General features: G+C 45.9%; 1 protein-coding gene across 1 annotated transcript in view; it reads right to left on the reverse strand.

Moving 5' to 3' along the window:
* Positions 1–11,901: 11,901 nt before the first annotated feature.
* Positions 11,902–17,780, reverse strand: part of MKLN1 (muskelin 1) — a 95,017-nt gene continuing 89,138 nt past the window's right edge. The window contains exons 17-18 of the mRNA XM_027904908.1: positions 14,166–14,220; positions 11,902–12,233 (exon numbers count right to left, since the gene is read on the reverse strand). Of these exons, the coding sequence (XP_027760709.1) occupies positions 12,112–12,233; positions 14,166–14,220 (177 nt within the window). The 3' untranslated portion in view covers positions 11,902–12,111. The remainder of the gene's footprint in view (positions 12,234–14,165; positions 14,221–17,780) is intronic.

Genomic DNA, 17,780 nt, shown 5'->3' on the forward strand with positions numbered 1-17,780 from the left:
GGAGAGGTGCAGCAGCTTCTCGTGTTGCTGGGATGAGATAGGGAAGGAGAGGAAAGGGAGTCGTTCCTTGAGTTCCGTCCCTCTTGGGAAGGGTGCAGAGATCAAGAGCGATGCCAGGCATGATGATGTTGGGGGTTTCGTGGTGCAGGAAGCCATCTCTGGTGCTGCATTTCCGTACAGAAAGTTCAGCTGCCTTCCAGGAATTACGCAGTAGCACCTCACGGCCTTCATCCATCCTGCAGGAGACCTTGGGTGATGTGCCCCACCATGGTTTGTGATTTTTCCTGCCTGAGCAGCAGAAGAGGTAAAGGAGCAGCAGCAGCATGGGCCAGGCAGCCTGGTGCCATTCAGGGTTTTCCACCAGTACAGCCCTTGGTGTTTCCTCCCCTTGAGGTTTGCAAGCTCTTCCTCACAAGCCAGTAAAGTAACAGAGACCTGCAAAGCAACTTCCAGCACAGCAGCGAGGCTGGGACTGAGCTCTGCCCTGCAGCCCTTGGTTTGTCATCCAGGTCTCCCTCCGCTGAAGTCTGTACAGGGGAAAAGCAAACCCTGGCTGGACTGAGGCTGTTTCTGGTTTTCTGCTCCCCCATCACAGCTCCTGAGCGGCTCTAAAAGGGTGGGGAGAGTTTCACACCTTTGCACTGGCGCCGGTGAAGCAGCTCAGCCCTGGCAGAGAGTCAGGGATCTATCCTCCAGCACACGGGAAAGAGAGGAGAGGACCAGAAGGTCACCTGGGTGAGCAAACCTCCCACCAGCAGGGTGGTGGCTGTCCCAAGCCCCCTGCAAACCAGGGGAGCTGCAGAGAGGAGCAGCGTCCACGCACAGCCCTCCCTCTCCCCTGTTTGCCACAAACTGTGCGCTCACCACGTGCACGACGAGGGAGGTTCCCTTCGGGCTCTGCCAACAAGTCAACACGACTGGGATCCGCTCCCATGGCTGCCCTGAACGGTGGGAAAAGCAGAGCCAAGCAACGGGAAGCTTGGAGAAATCAGGTCGGGTTGGTCCTCGGGAGTATTCAGGAAGGAGAGGGTCGGGGTGATTCTCTCAGCCCCAGGACAGGCAGGAGACAGAAGAGGTTCTTCCCCCTTCTCTCCTGCACCGAAGGGCAGAGTCTGAAAGTGTTCAAAACCTTTCTATTTTTGTATGTAAATACTCCTGCTATTCATTAGCGATGTATCCTGCACACCTCACTTACCTGTGCACTGCACTACGGGGAAGTCATTTTGGAGGGGAGGGGAAATAAAATAAATACAGGGAAAAAAAAAAAAAAAACCAAAAAAAAAGAAAAGAAAGAAAAAAAAAGAAAGGAAAAGCTAAAGGCCAGCCTGGTAGGGGATCAGAGTTTGACACTAAGCAGGAAAACACCTCTCGGGCTTTGGCATGTGCCTGAAGATTCCCCCTTCCCAGCAAAGAGATGCCAAAGTGCTTTAATGAATCAGGTCCAAAGACTTTCCAGCAGAACCCTACAAAGGCTTGAGATCGAGTAACCTTAAATCTTTCCGAGCAGGGACCAGTGAACTGCTCAGCAAGTGCTTATAGTGATTTATATTTGAATAGGAATTGTACATTTATTTATTTTTCCAGACACCATATTTTTAAACCACTAATATTTTATAGTAGATTTTCCTTCCCCTATTTAAAGAACTATTTCCACAGGAAAAGAAAACAGTACTTTTTTTTTTTTTTTTTATGTTGAGAACATTCTTTTTTGGAAAACAAAACAAAACAAAACAAAATCAGGTAGGAAATGCAGCGATGAGCATTTTTGGCCTTAACCCTTCCCTTTGTAGCTGTAGCCATAATTGTTAGACCAAAAATAATAAATAAAGGCATTTCCTCCCTCCCTTGCCCCTCCTCCTCCCTTCCCCTCGCTCCTCTTCTCTCCTCCGACACAGCTTTAACATCAGACACTCATTGTACAAAGAGATTATCGCTCTTACCTTTGGGAGAGAGTTTTACAAGCAGCTCAGAGGTCCTTGCAAGAGACTTTTCTATTTTCAGATTCACGAGGAACGTGTAAATACTTTAGGACCATTTTTATCTCCCGCTCTCAGTGCCATGACCCAACTGATGAGGTTTAAACTGTGACTGTTGCCTACAGAGGACACACAGAAGTCATAATCCATGAGGGACTGGAGAAGGAAAACCTAATTCCCAAGGTGGCTACCTGTTGAACCTTGCACATATACTAGAGCTCTTATGTACTGTGTAGCAGCGTCTCTCACGGGGACAGGAGTCTGATTTACACTGGAATTTACTGAGGAACTGGATTGTAGAGATTATTCTTGCATTTTCCTACAAATATATTTTGAAAGCATCATGTATTTCTGTCAATAAACATTCTTATGTAAAAGACTCGTTTCTTGGCTGAGTGAGAAGGGGGGTGGGCAGGGCAGGGCGTGTTCTCCGGAGCCACAGCTTTCTGCTCTGTAGATGTTACGTGGGGAAAACACTGGACCAGCAGGAGCAAAACCAACCCAGGCCTTCATGGTAGCCAGCCATGGAAAAACTGGTAATTTTCCCATGCAAGAGGAAGTATGATAGTGGTGAAAAAATTTATAAAACAGATGACTCAGAGGGGTGGGATGCTGGGTTGATGTGGGTGAGGGCAGCCCCACCATGGCCAGAGCATTTGTTTGAGCTGTTGGGAAAGGAGAGGGATCTCATCCTTATTTCTGCATTTCATCCCAGCTCACTCCTGGTCTGCAGCCTCTCCTCACTCTCAGGTCAGGCTGTGGAGGAGGGAATCAAACCTCACACCCGTAAACCAGGAATGGCATCACTCGAGGGCAGCAGCAGCGTGGGCAGCTCATCTCTGTTTGCCTGCAAGTGCCCAGAATAAAACAGTCTGTTCCAGGTTAAGTTTCTGCTCATGTAACGAAGAGAAATAAAAAAGGACTTTGGTTTAAGTCAAATATTAAAAATCAGTGGTTTGCAGCAGCCCATGTTCTAACTCCGTGTTCCTCCTCAATAAAAGTCGTCGTAAATGGTAGGAACACGCTGGATTTATGGGACACCGACTCTGCTCACCAGTGGTGTCAGGGAACAGGGCCAGACACAATGCACCACTGGTTCCACAATTTCTCCATCACTACAAGACCTTCACAGACACATTTTCCCATTCTCAGAAGCGATGTGTGAACAGACAGACCTCAAATCAACACCCTTGCTCGCATATACATTTTTATTAAGAAAAAAAAATGAACAAAATACATTCTCTCCTTATGTACATTACATACAACATAACTACATTTGTAGATATTCCTCGTGTCACTCATTCATTTATGTACAGCATGGGGCTCACACACCAACCCAGAAATCATCAGAGATGATTTATGCCAAGGAAGAAAATTAACTCTCCGGGCTGAACAAAGATCATCCGTAAAGGAAAGGGTGGGATGGGGAATCACCAGAGCCCAGGAATGATTCCTGTAACCACCATGGGCTCAGCACAGGACTAGTCAATATTTAACTTGCCTATTAAAAACAACATGAGCAGTTCACAGTGTTCATCACCCCACGGATGCTCCTTCCCAGCCCAGGGCTGTCCACACCCCTCAGCTCAGCTCTCCTGTGCTCAGGTGTCCGAGACAACAACTGCAGGACAGACACCAGCGGGAATTCCGACGGACACCAGAGGCTGCAGGATTGCTGCAGAGAGGCAAATGCTTCAAGCTGGCTGCCAAAACAGAACAAAAAGGGCCAAACTCTGGACAGGGGGCGGACACTCACACTTCCAGCACTACGTAGGGGTAACCAGCTTTTGGGGACCACGCAGGGGTGTAGAGGATGAGCTAATGAACACTGAAGGTCCAGACAAACAAACCACCACACAGTACAGAGCCACCATCAGAGTAGAGGCAACAGCTCAACAAACAGCCTAAAAAAGCCACCCCAGCCAAGGTGATGCTGCCCAGCCAGCTCACTGCTGTTTGACCCCAAGCTTTCCAGATCCTGGCTCTGCTATCAACTCACCAAATTTTAGCAAAGCTCAGTACTTCCAAAACGAGGCATGGCACATCTCAGCACACGAATGCACGAGATGCACACCACCACCAGCCCGCAAGGACGGGAATGTCATCTCCAATCAACAGGGAATCAGCCCACAGACTTTGGTTCTCTGCCCCTCAGCAAAGTGGTCTGTGCAGTTCGGGGCCTCCAAGGCTCAAGACTCCCATAAACACATTTGTTTGTGTAATTCAGTTCATTTCTCTGGCTCATGGTCTCTCCACCGTCCCCTCATTTCCTGCTGTGGAGGAGGGTGTGCTGGAAAGAGAGCAGAAAATATGGCTACTATACAGCTACTATAGTAACAGCTGCTAATAACAAGGGGCTTGTTTTCTTTTCCAATACCCAGCACAGCAGCTTCTGAAGTGAAAAGTGTTTCACACAGCTGAACATCAACGGGAGGGAGGGGAGGAGGGACAGGAATGAGGAGGGAGAGATGAAGGCAATATTCCCTCCCTCCTGCAAGTTTGCATTCCCGGGGACCACAGCAGACAAGAGAGGAAACCAAGTCAGCAACACAATAGTTTTCCATTTTTCCCCCTGAGAGCTGAATTTTTTGTCAAAACCTCAAAAAATAATAACTTTAAAAAAAAAAAATCACTTTTCAGCCTCAGAGTGGTTTCTTTAAGGAACAGACCCTGCTGCAGCACTTCTCTATTTAGTGAAACACTGATTAATTGATTGAATCCCCTGGTTACTAAGTCAGGATATTTTAAAGTGTATTTTCCCATCACTGGGGAGAAAAACCTATCCATTGGTATTTGGGATGCGGAGATGACTGCAACCACCAGAGTCACTGTTGTGGTCTGGCCTCCCCTCCCTCCTCCCCATTAATTAAAAAGCACATGATCTCCCTTAATCTCACTGGCAGCTTTCACCAGAAAGCTCAGAATGTCTTTAGGTTTTAACAATCTCTGAAGGCAGCCAGAGCTGATGGTGCTGCACCACCTCTGGGCTGTTGGAGCAGAGTTAAGCCCATCACTGTCGAGGGACTGGGGAGAGAGCAAAATCTGAAGCTCTAGGACTCCAAGATCCTGGTATTGCATCACTTCCACTGGAAAAAGAGCCAGGGAATTCAGCTTGTAGGAAAAAAAAATCGGGTGCAAACAGCAGAACTGCTTGTTAAAGAGTCTTCAGAGTCCTTCCACAAATTACAGACCACACCTTACACACCTGCTCACAGGAGCCACTGCTGTATTATCCCTGAGCATCTTTCTCTTCCCATTCCCTCTGCCCTGCTACACTGCAGAACTAAACCAAACCCCCACCCCAATACCAGCTGCTTGCCTCCACCAGTGAGAGATTTGGGGTGATGAAAGCAGGTGAAGGAACCTTGGACAACTTGAGGGTTGGTATCATCACCCTTCTCCTTCCTGCTGAACAGCTGCCACCCTCTTGGGGCCAAGTAAAGCAAACCCTGAGACAGGAGGGAAGGCTTCTGACAGCACTGAAATGTGGGGTCATGGAGGGCCACAAGTAAATCATGCTGCAGTGGGAAATCAGCTCCCACGCTTCCCTGTCCTTACCCAGGATGAAAAACATCCCTGGAAAGAACAATGTAGATCACAAGGATCCTCCCTGACTGTCTCAAGAGGCAGCGGGAAGGAGTTTTTGCAAAGGAAGCAACTGGAGGATGATGTGGACATGGAGAAACTGCTGCCTCAACAACCACCACGTGGCTCTAACCTCTAATTCTTCAGCTGGTATCCATTAAACTCATGGAAGTCTGAAGGTATTTTGACAGCAGTGAAAAGCCACACAGGGGAAAGAAAAGTCAGAATAAATGGGGGAATAGCCAAGGAACCATGCTTTCACCATCATGTCTGCTAGTGATAAGATTTTTTCCTTCCAAATTAATAGCAAACCAAAAAAAATCTAAGCAGATAGAGCCAGTTTTGAGCCATTCACTCACACTCCTGTTTTCAGGAATGAACTGTGATTCCATGCTGCAGCTGAACAGCTGACTGGTTTCTGACAGCACTCACAGTCTCCAGGTCATCAGTAAAAAGCTGTGCTGAGCTAACAGCAAACAGCTGGAAGCCAGGACAACATATAGTCTTGTCTGCACTGAGTATAAATTAAGATTTCAGGGTACTCAGGTGATCCACTGACAGCAGCTCCAGCGAGTGGCTTGGAAGCAGAGCATTGAATTTGGGTCACAGCAAGTGCCTGGAGTTCATCCCTATCAAATCTGGTCCACGAAAGCAAAGGAGACAGCAGCAATGTGCTACCTTCAGGATCTGTGGCTGGGGAAGATGCTGCCCTCGCAGGTCTCCAACACCTCATCCACACAGCTGGAACTACACCCAACCCACGCAAACAGGTTCACAGATACATAAACCAAAGCACACGTGGAGAATCCCGAACTCCAGCCAGTTCTTTGACCTCTGCCGGGAATGCCAAAAGGATACCTGCTGGCATTCCCTGCGAGGTGCTCCTGGGGGACTCTCCAACAGCAATAAGCGGGTCATTAACTGGCTTCCACTCCAAAACCACATTTGGATCCATCGCCTACAGACAAAAGCATCTGGAGTCAATTGATCCAAGCGCTGAGCCATGGACTGTTATCACGGTTCCAGTACAGTAAAACTACTTTTTCCACTCCAACTTCTCATTATAATAGAGGCTTTCAGTAAAACAGGGGCTTTGCCTATAATCCATTACCACAACTCGAATCATTGCCAGTATAACCTTTTCCATGACAGTCTCCCATTCCCACAGGAGTTTTAAGATACACTAACAAGCTTCTGACAGCACATTTACATTTCAACAGTATTTACAGCTTATATACTACTACAGTCTAGACCAAGAACGAGTCATATAGTTGTTCTTTAACTCTCCTTTCACAAAATGAGACCCGTTTCCAAATTATCACATGTACTTATTAAAACAGGCCAAGCTCAGGGTTTCTATAATCTTCCCCCCTAAATCAAAACACCAATAATTTTAATTTTCAACTGGGCCCACCTCTGTTTCTGGAATAAATACAGCTATAAAACAACACAAGCACTTCCAGAGACATAAACATGAAACTGCTTTTACTGTCAGGACTTCACTTGACAATAGCCAAACATTCCTTAACTCCGAGCCAACTAATAAGCTAAAATTCAAAGCATTCACGGGGGACTCAAGGTTTCACAAGACATTTTTTTCCACTTGTAAAAACGAAGGGACCAAATGGAATCGTATCTAATGATTTTTTTTGCCATTTTTTTTTTTTTTCCCCAGAAGTGGCACAGAATTACCGCCTGCACAGGGGTGGAGGTTGCACAGAAGTAATTCAAACGAAAAGTTTCACCCAATGAGCTCTACAAAAGTACTTCTTGCTCAGTTCTGAAATGCAGGAGGCAGCAGGAGAAACTAATAATATTTGTGTTACTCTCCTGCATTCGAAACAAGCAGCACTAATGCTCATCTTCCTCACAGCAAGAGCAAGCAAAACAAGTTTCAGGTGTTGCTCAGGGCACTGCCCTGAATCCATCACTCCCCAGTTGCAGGTTGGCACAGCAGGGCCGGGTCAACGTACGGCTCCCGTCACACCAAAAAAAAAAAAACTCCCCTTGAAAAATTCGCACACGTCAGGAAAGTGATTCAGAAAACAGCTGTTCCCCAAAGCCCTGTGGAAAACACAACTTCCAGACTCGTTACTCGGCTTTGGAAGGAGCCTCTCCTGGAAGAAGACACAGCTAATGGAGACCCGGACACTCGTGGCTGCCAGTTAAAGGAAGAAACGGATGAAGCTCCGGCATTGCCCCCACACCTCTGCCACCCTCCTGCAAACAGGTGGGTCCAATTAATTTGCCTATTGACTCCTCAATCATCAAACTTCAGTCATTAAATCACCAAGTGTCCAGGCTAAGTTGTTACAATCGACGACTAAAAAAGTTTCAGCGATTTCATTTAACCCCGTCACTCCGATTCGCAAAGGGGAGCTTTCCTGTGCTCTTCAGGAAAATTCCCTCCTTTCACTCCAGTTGCCACTGCACGAGGCAATACCTTAGAAAAGCTTTTCCAATTGAGTGTTCCCAGACTGATTTTCCAAACTTAGAGTAAGATTCTGCTAAGTGATGTCCTGGTAGGAAGCTTCAGCCTGATCCCTGAGCTAGGCAGGGCATTCCTGTGTGCACACAGAGCCATCCTGGGCAAAAAAAAAACAAATTCCAGGTGTTTACTCACACAACTGGATCTGACCACCTTTACTACACATCCAGGGAAAGGGCAAACTGAACTCTTCCACAACAAAGTTCTCCTTCCTCATTCTACTCAGCAAAAGGGAGAGGTGATAAGAACAAACGGATCATAAATATCTTTAAAAGAGACAGAAGATAAAAACTACAGTTCATTTCAGTGAACACTTTGCATCACCCTTCAGGCCTGCCTGGGATCCATACTAATCAACGGGATCCTCAAAGAAAGCATGGCCAGAAGGTGGCCAAGGTCTCCTAACTTTTATCAACATCTAAGGAAGTCCTGCTGCCACATGAAAACATTCTGGGTTATGCTGTAAGAGCAGCACTTGCTTGGAGAGGTTATTTTGGGAGAACTGTTGAGAACTTCTACCTTGTGACTACTTTGAGGGGCTGTGGTAAAACAAACATTAACAAACTCCATTTAATTCTACCTACTCCAAGTGACCAAACAGCTCAGTTCTGTAGGGCTTTATTTCTCTAAGAAAATGAGAATAGGAACAATATAAAGAATAATTTCCTGTTTTCCAAAGAGGTGGTCTACTGAATGACACAGTAAGGGCCACTGTCAATGAAGAACCAAACTCACAGATCTCAAAGGATACTAAAAAAGCAAAAACAGGACTGAAGTCTGGATGTCTGTACCAAGTTTATCCCACCCTGACTTCCTCCAGCTTTAAAAGACCTACCAGAAACCTTGCAACTTTGGCTTTAAAGACCCCAGTCCTCGTGAATGAGTCCCTCCCTGACAAGGAACACCGCCTTCCTCTGCAATAACCTTATTTACAGGTGAACACGGAATTTACAGATAGAACTATTGTAGTGCAAAGATTATGTGGTGTCAAGTTCATACACAGAGTCACCTTACAACCTAAGGTAGCGGCAAATAGAGTACGTTTGTCTTGCCTAAGCTAAAAAGCAGCCTCAGACACAGCCTGCAAGCAGTGATGGTGAGGTTTGAAGGCTTCTCACGCACAGCTTGTGTGTTTATAAACCTGGCATGCACTGGGCTGTGAAACACTTTCAGGTGGCTGTTTTCAGACCCAGTGGGTTTCTTTTCTGTTTGTGCTTCGGGATTTCTGTAGTGAGAACATCTAATGCTTTCCTGGAATATCACCAGTACCTTTAAAGATCTGCACGTAATTAAATCCAAACTCTCCGTGTCGCTGCCTGACAATAACTGGCTGATTTTGAAAGGAAAACTTGTACTTCACTGCTCAAGAATTTTTGATTAGATTTTAAAATCAGGTAGTGCAGCACACACCAATGCAAAAAAAAAAAAGAAAAAAAGAATCATTTAGTTTTGACTCCTAGCTTTAAGGACACGGGAGAAGGAAAGACCCTTGGCAAAGCCTCAAGAAGCCTTTTCCCTTTGGATTAACCTCTCTGGCCACACGGTGCCTCTGCTGCTCAACAAATACTCCGAGGCTGAGCAAATATTTTCTGCTGGTTAATCACCAGCTGCCATCCATGAACTGCACTGGTGTGAGCCCACATCGATCCGCCCGGGATAAAGGCAGGTCAATATTTGATCATCCTGAAGGGCCCTCGTTAGCTGGGACCGTTCAGTCCTGCAGGAGCAACTCAGACAAACCATCGACTCACACGGTGCTACAAAACACAGAGCCGAGGCTGACAGGCTTCCCAGGCACCCCCACGCAGAGGACAAGGAGTTTGGATCGAATTTCTGTGACACAAATCAGACCCGACACCGTGCGGTGCTCACCACCAACGCCACTCACGGCTTTTGGCAGTCCTAAACTTCTCCTGTCTGCTCCAGCTAGCTCTACCTTTTGGCCTCACGCGTGGTCATCCAAGGTGGACACACGTAAAAATTTATGGAGAGCCTGGCTGATTAGAGAACTGTCACAAAAAGCATTCGATATCTGACTGAAGCTGGAGGACACACAGGCAACAAAGTCAAGTGATTAGGGAGCACAACAGCACTCAAATTTTACACACTAGAGGGCTGCAGCATTTTGGCTGGTTGCATTAGAAGTGATCAGTTCAACCTCAATGGAAGCAACACGTCAGCTGGAATATTCCTCTGTTATCTACATTTGCACTGTATAAACTCTAATTAGTTAACAAAGCCTCAGCACAGGTAAGCACATCATGAAGCCCAGCGGTAACGTAAAACTTTCCACATCACTGGCAAAAAAACCCTGCCACGTTCCAAAGAAATGATTTCATCAGATTTCATTTCCTTCACCGAGTGGAGTCTTCCCCAGACATGTGATTTGCCATCCACTGAAGTGTACAATGTCTGAACGGTCTCAAGTGACAGGTTAAAAACACCGCATTTGTACAGTCCTCCCTGAGGACAAGCAAAGCCCAGCCTCTCACATATTGTTCCTTTCTAAGTGATTAAACATTAGTGTGAGTTTTTTTTAAATTTATTTCTAACGTAGCAGGACTACAAAAGTCACACAAAGAACATGATAAAGAGGCAATACAATGCAATCAAAGCAAGCAGACACTCGAGCTCTGAAAAAGACACTTGACCAACTCTTTTATTTCAAGAGTCCATCTTTGCAACACAAAGGATTTTCCATCAAGTTCAACAGGGGCCACGAGGCCTCAGCGGGTGCAGCAACGATACCCAGCTGGCATGAACACTGCTGGACATAAAGCTTTGCAGTCTCATATAAATATTTACATCTGCCAGTGAGTACTGAACACTCACTGACACCAAAATGCACAGTTTCTAGAGCTGGGTATGCGTGTCCCTCGTTCCACTTCACAGTGCAGCACCAAGCCCTTAACGGTGTTTATAAAGAAGGCTTTCAGCGAGGAGGAAGAATATTATTTTCTATACATATGCATCAGCTGGCTTTCAAAGAGATTTATGCTAGGAAGGCCTCCCTCACCTTCAGATCTAGGTCTAAAATGCGCTGACAAGTGAGTGAGTTGCACTGCGCAGGAAGGAGACACAAGCCGCCGGGAGCAACGCTCTGCACGGGGACACACACAGACAAACGCACACAGAAGCACACGGAAACGAAGACAATCTGCTTCAGAAACCCTACACCCAACCCGGGGTCAGGTTGCAGAGGTTGTTGGGGGTGGGGGGGGTTGGTGGAAGACCCAGTTCTGCCGGGCTCTCCGAGGACCCCTGTGGTTTCCCAGTGGAAGAGCACGGCAGCAGAGAGAGCGATCCCCAAAAAGGGGCCGCTCTCCCGCTTTCCAGCGGTTTCTCTGAGGTTCCCACTTGCCTGCCAGGCTTGAGTGGAAGGCTCCAGAGAATAGAAGAGAGGGATGTAGGTATTCAGTTTAGATCGAGTCCCAGATGCAGTTAGACACGACTGTCAGCTCGATTCTGGGGCGAGGAGACAGACGCTTTGTAACACGCGCTCGCCTCCCCGTGACACAAGATTACAAGACTCAAGACATAAATTACTTTTACCTCAACGTGTGCCAGTGTCCTGCCAGCAAGTTATTCAGCTGCTGAGGATGGAGTTGTAGCATAAAGCAATATATCATGACAAGATACAGATGAGGAAAGAAATACTTCTTCCCCCCTCTTCCTCAGGAAACCCAGAATAAAACCCATTATCTTTAATCCCAGACAACTCACAAATCTCAATTTTCCCCCACAGGCAAAAAGATCACTACATAACTGGGTTTTATTTCCTTTTTTTTCTTTTCCCCCCACCTTTTCGTCTTACATTTGCTAACTCAAAATCCAAAGTCAGAAAAAAATATATATATTTAGTCAGAAGTACGTCAGTTACATTTTATTAACCTACTCCAAGGGAAAAGCTCCAGGGATTCACCATACAAGTATAAAACCCCTTTCAAACACCTCGGGGTTACTATATTAACTTCATCCCAGCAGTCAATCAATGCAGTAAAAAAATTAAAATACTGAAAATGGATGCTCTCTTCCTCTGCCACGTGTCCAGTGATTGCTCCGTTACAGCGTGATGAGGTCCACCAGGTTGCCTTTAGGAGGGGTCATGTTGTCTGGAAAGAAGTTGACTAGCGTGTCAAACAGCTGAGTTCTCTGGGCATACGTGTGGTCAACGTCTGAAAATCCTGGGGAAGGAAGAAACAGGGAAACTGAGTCAGTTCTCACTATTCCAGCTCTCCACTTGGGATCGATGTTAACAGTTTGCTACTCCTGCCTCCACTAACAAGGCTGCCAGCCCTCCACCCCGCTGCTGTGTGCACAGACACACGGAGATCACATCACCCCAAGCCAGCACTACAATCAAAATGCCATAAAAAGTAATAAGCAAATGCCTGTCAAGCTCATTGACAGCCCTGAAGAAATGGGGGAAGAAGGAGTTCTCGGGGGGGGGTAGGGCTGCTCTGATGTCCCAGAAAACAAAAATCTGCGTAGCTATTTTTATTTGGTGCCTCGTTTCTTCTCTCCTCGGGCCTTCCTCATTATCTTCACTGCCATAACCAGAGCAGCTCCCAGGATTGCTTGGCGTTTTCCTTGAGACAAGCCCTGCTGATGGGTAGGAGTTTCGAGTCAGGTATTTACTCACTGGAGTCGCACAGGGGGCATTGGCTGCATCTTGGCACAAGGGAGCTTTGCAAACTGGGTTTCTGAAGTGCTGCCTCCCAGCAGAGGAGGAGGTTTGGTCTGCATTCCAAATCATCACACTTAAACCATCAGCAGCAAGAACAATAGGGCAGGCACACAATGATTTCCTCCGCTTTGTGTTACTTCCATCACTGGTATCTCCAAGGAATGCTTTCTAATTCAGTGAACTCACTCTTCAGTTAATCAAAGTCAACCAAGTTAATCAAATCAAGGAGGGCTGGGGTTTTTTGTTTCATTTTAGAAGCACTGCTTGACATGTGTATCCTATCTGTAAAGCCAAACTCTGGATAAAAGCACTGAATCGATTCAACAACTAATTCATCTTCTACCACACTTAAAACCAGGGACAGGTTTTGAGGGTGGTGAAAGACTGGCCCAGGTGGCCCAGAGAACTTATGGCTGCCCCATCTCTGGGAGTGTTCAAGGCCAGACTGGACAGGGTTTGGAGCAACCTGGTCTAGTGGAAGGCGTCCCTGCCCGTGGCAGGGGTCTGGAATGAGATGAACTTTAAAGTCCCTTCCAACCCAAACCACTCTGTGACTCTATTAAAAAAAAAATAAAAAAAATCCAACTTTTCTGAAACATCTGCTTGCTTTCTCTAAAAACAAAATTAATTTCACAGGATCAACGAGATGTCTTCCAAACCACGCCAGCTCAGCAGAGTTTCCTCATCCAGCAGGGCAGACAGTGCAGTGGGCTTTCTCCTTCCCTCAGTTCCTTAGGTTGGGAATTCTGCCTCCATAAAAAAAAAACCTGAAGTCTTCCAAACTCTTAGCGAGAACTCAGCAACGTGAGGACAACACAGCACCACAAGGATGTAAGCTGTGCCTACAGCCTTCCTGTTGCCCTCCCAGGATTAATCTCTGAGCTCTGTAAAAGAGTTAAATGGACAGAGCAGCGAAACAAATCGTGGCTTTGGCTCAGCCCTCCTGTTTCCAAGCCCTTCACGCCACTGTTTTCTTCGCTCTTGACATTCTGCCCAAAGAACTCGTCCTGCAAAGAACAGGGCGAACCAAACTACTCCAGGAATTGCAGTTATCACAGCAAACAGAGCTGCAGCCATGCTGTGAGATTCCAAAGTGACATGACAGGAGGTGCTTTATTCTGACCAAAGCTTCTGTTTACTTGGGTAACAGCGAAGGATAAGATGTATTAAGACACACAAAATGATCCCAGGAGGCACTGGTTTAAAACCACTGATGTTGACAGATGTTTTAAATATGGGCTTGAGGCATTGGACACTGGTCATTATAAATAACCTCTCAAATGTCTGGGTAGTGGCACTTTGCATATTCAAAATGAAAAAGGGCCTACAATGCTCATAGGAACTACAATGTTTGATATAAAACCCCATAGAAACTAACAGCAATTATCAAATGGAACATCATGTAATTCCTCTGACACACAATACTCACCAAGAGTCGTGAAATCCGAGCCAGACTTAAATAATGCTGAGGCAAGAAGCTGAAACTGCAGAAGAGGTGAAGGGAGAAAGAAAGAAAGAAAGAAAGAAAGAAAAAAGTGTTATTAACCACACAGGAAAAAAATCCAAAAGCTTCATAGAAGTCCAAGTGGCTTTAAAGTTGCTGTGTTTTCTCTGCACAGTGCTCAGAACTGCTGTGCCATACACATGAATAACTGCAGCAGGCACTTTCCCATGAGCAATACAACTTGTCACCTTGGCACAAGTCGGGTGGTTTTTCCTAGAATTAGAGCAGTGTTGATGCAATGAAAGGTACTTGACTGAGAGCTCTAAAAATCACTTTTTTTTTTTTTTCTTTTCATATAATTTTTTGCCTCTTTGGCAGGTACCACAGAGCAGAAGGAAGAGTCTATTCCACGCAGCAACATTCCCAGGGATTAACACGGTACAGGCTCAGCAGGCAGGGATTAGATAGCACAAAAACAGAGCAACTGCTGGAGTTGCCAGCATGAACTTCTCGAACACACAGAAAGCTCTGCCCAGAGAAGTTGTGGATGTTCCATCCCTGGAAGTGTTCATGGCCAGGTTGGATGGGGCCCTGAGCAACCTGATCTAGTGGGTGGCATCCCTACCCATGGCAGGGGGTTGGAACGGAATGGTCTTTAAGGTCCCTTCCAACACAAAACATTCCATCTTTCTAATGGTATCAACCTTCCTGAACTGCCTGAGAAGCTGGAATCACAATCTTAAGGCAGCATCTCTTTAATTAAAAATAAAACTTCTTTGGGAACATCGGAGTCACGAGTACAAACATTTTAAGTAACACATTCATGGTTTTATTCTCCCTTAATATCTCACTGACGGACGGTGACCAGCATCTTCCTCTGCCCCAGCTGCTGTTCTCAGTCACCCACAGAGTAGCAAAGCTTAGTGCTTTGTCATGTTCCTGTAAGGAATGAGCTGATTTCTTAAAGGTTTAGAATCTTGTGTCTCCTGCATGTCTTTTCAGCACACAGCGCAGAGGGGAAAAGAGGGGGGAAGAACCAGGATAAATACGTTCAGGGAAGGAGCGGAAAGAACAGCCAGGAATTAGAGATCCATAGGTTTCGTTTCAATTTCAAGAAAAAATGGCAACACAGACAATTTGAAGGCATGAAAGAGTGGAGAAGGTGATGAGTAGCAGCCAACGTGAGTTTGGCAACAACAAATTGAATCACATCAATCTGATTTCTTTTATGAGGCAGCAGGTCCTACGGATAGGACTTGGCAATGGACATCGTCCATTCTGACTTTCATAGGAATTCTGATGCTTTTATATGATATTTAAAGGCAAATTATCAGGCATTACCCAGATTTAACCAACAGGGAACGGCAAACAGGTCAAATAGCTTTTCTGTGGGTGGCCATCAGTGGTGTGACATGAAAATGGAGCCATGAATCAGGAGTGATTCATGTGTGCCCTGGGGTCAGCACCATCCTGGGTCTTCAGTCACAACCTGCTTGGCAGGACAGGGCAGGATCACCGAGCCCACAGGCCACACTCAGACAGACTGACAGCATGGAGCAGGCAGCCTTCCCACTGTTTTTCCACTAAATCCAGCTTAAAATGATGGATCAAGGCGCATTTCATAGGGCCAAGTGCAAATCAACACAAATCAGTGATACAAAAAAAGGTGCAGAGGCTCTGTGAAAATGCACTTAGGAGTTATCACAGATCAATGTCATCCTATTCTAAAACTGGCAAATGCATAGAAAGTGCACAAAGGAGGAGCAGGATCTTCAAATAAATCAAGTATTCCTTCTGTTATCAAGGCTTGTAAGTCTCCTCTACAATAAGGCACCCACTTTGGGGTGCCCTCTATCAATTAGCAACATAGGAGAGAAGCACTGAAAAAAAAAAAAATTTAGAGGTTTGAAACCCAATTTCTATGGAGAAAGTTCAAAGGAGTCATGGCTGCACAGCCCCCACAGAACAATGACCAGGGAGGAATCTGCCAAAAGTCACAAATGCAGAAAGCTGCTACAAGAAGTACATCTACAACTAAGTGCAAGAAGCCACAAAAATACATCAGTAAGATCTGTTTCAATGTGGCATCAAGGGCAAAAGCAATCTAAATTAAGGACTGTGGCGTGCTGGAGTGAGTTTGCATCTTTTGGAGAGGGTGTCCTGGGAAGGTATAAGAACAGGTCAGAAAGATATGGGATTGACAAACTCCAGAAGAGTGGGGAGAGGGTGATTAAGCTTCCTCTTGAGCGTGAGGCCTGGTCATCCCAAATCACGAGTGACTGCAACGCTCCACGTGTATTTCCCTGCAAGCTTAATTTCCCAGAGCTGCTTGGCTTCCAATCAGCAACGTCCTCAAACAGCTGCCCAGCAGAAATAGCTCCAAAAGTTCCAATAAAACCCGTGGCTAAATCCGTGCCGCTTCTGAGAGCAAATGCCGTGTCCTGGCCACCCTTCCCTCCCACACAGTTGCCTCAGGGACCTGCTGCCAAGGTGGATGCCACACGATTCCAGAGGTTCCCTCTCCTCCCACGGCAATGCCAGCAGCCCTCCCACTGGGAGCAGAAAGCCACACTCCAGGCTGGGGCTCAGGTGCCCAACTAAGAGACCACATAACCAGGATCCAGCTTGTAATTCGCTGAACCGAGACTAAAAACCCACTGAAAAGACCTTATGCCAAGTATTCCAGCCTGGAATGGATGCAGGCACCAGGCAGGATGGATTTTCATGGCTACGAGTTTCTTCCTCCATAAAGCTGGAAAGAAGTATCTTGTTTCCTTCTTCACTGATGACACTGCACTTCAGTTAACCTTGAGGGCTGTTGTTTGTTTGGCTTGAAATTAGGTTTATGTATCAGCTCGCATTTAAAAAGCACTCTCTGATAGATAAGTCAAGCACAAAAGTTAAGAACATCAGTTACAGGCAGTGCTAAGCCTAAATTGGTTCACTCTGCATTTGCATTATAATCCCAGTTTAACCCTATGATGTTCTCCCAAAGGATACCTTTTTTCCCAATGCATAGGATGGTTATGGATTACTCAAGACCACTCCCTCAGTTTTCTTATATTAATTGTTATTGTAATACACAGCACTTCAAAGTCTGATTAATTCTGGGTCCCCTCTTTGAAACTAACAGAATCTGATTTTTCAAAATAATGTTATGCAACAACTTCTGAAGTCACAGAAAAGCAAAGCCCTCAAGCAAATCACACCTGAGGTCTCTCCCATCAGGCACCAGAATGAAACACCCCATTAATGACCACCTAAAAAAACAATTTGCTTAACATCACATGGCAACTCTGTTACAGAGGCAAGACCAGAATTCAATTATCCAGCAGAAGCATCCAACTGCTTTAATCACACACCACCCATTTTCTTCTGTCAATCCCTCTGGCTTCATCCATTCCAAATTAAGCCTGCACTCAAAAGACAAGTTTCCTTTGTAATACAATTAACTTCTCCATGAGATCCATGTCACCTTCTGAACTGAGCAGGGGATCCTTAGAGAAAACTAGATCTGGTGAACTAAAATAAGGCTGTATTAGTGATTTCTATTTTTGTATGTCCGCTGCACACCTCTGCCTTGGCAGCACTGAAATGGTT

Source organism: Empidonax traillii, unplaced genomic scaffold (assembly GCF_003031625.1).
Source record: "Empidonax traillii isolate 1590-97213 ecotype Southwest subspecies unplaced genomic scaffold, ASM303162v1 scaffold1102:size184380, whole genome shotgun sequence".
Classification (NCBI taxonomy): domain Eukaryota; kingdom Metazoa; phylum Chordata; class Aves; order Passeriformes; family Tyrannidae; genus Empidonax; species Empidonax traillii.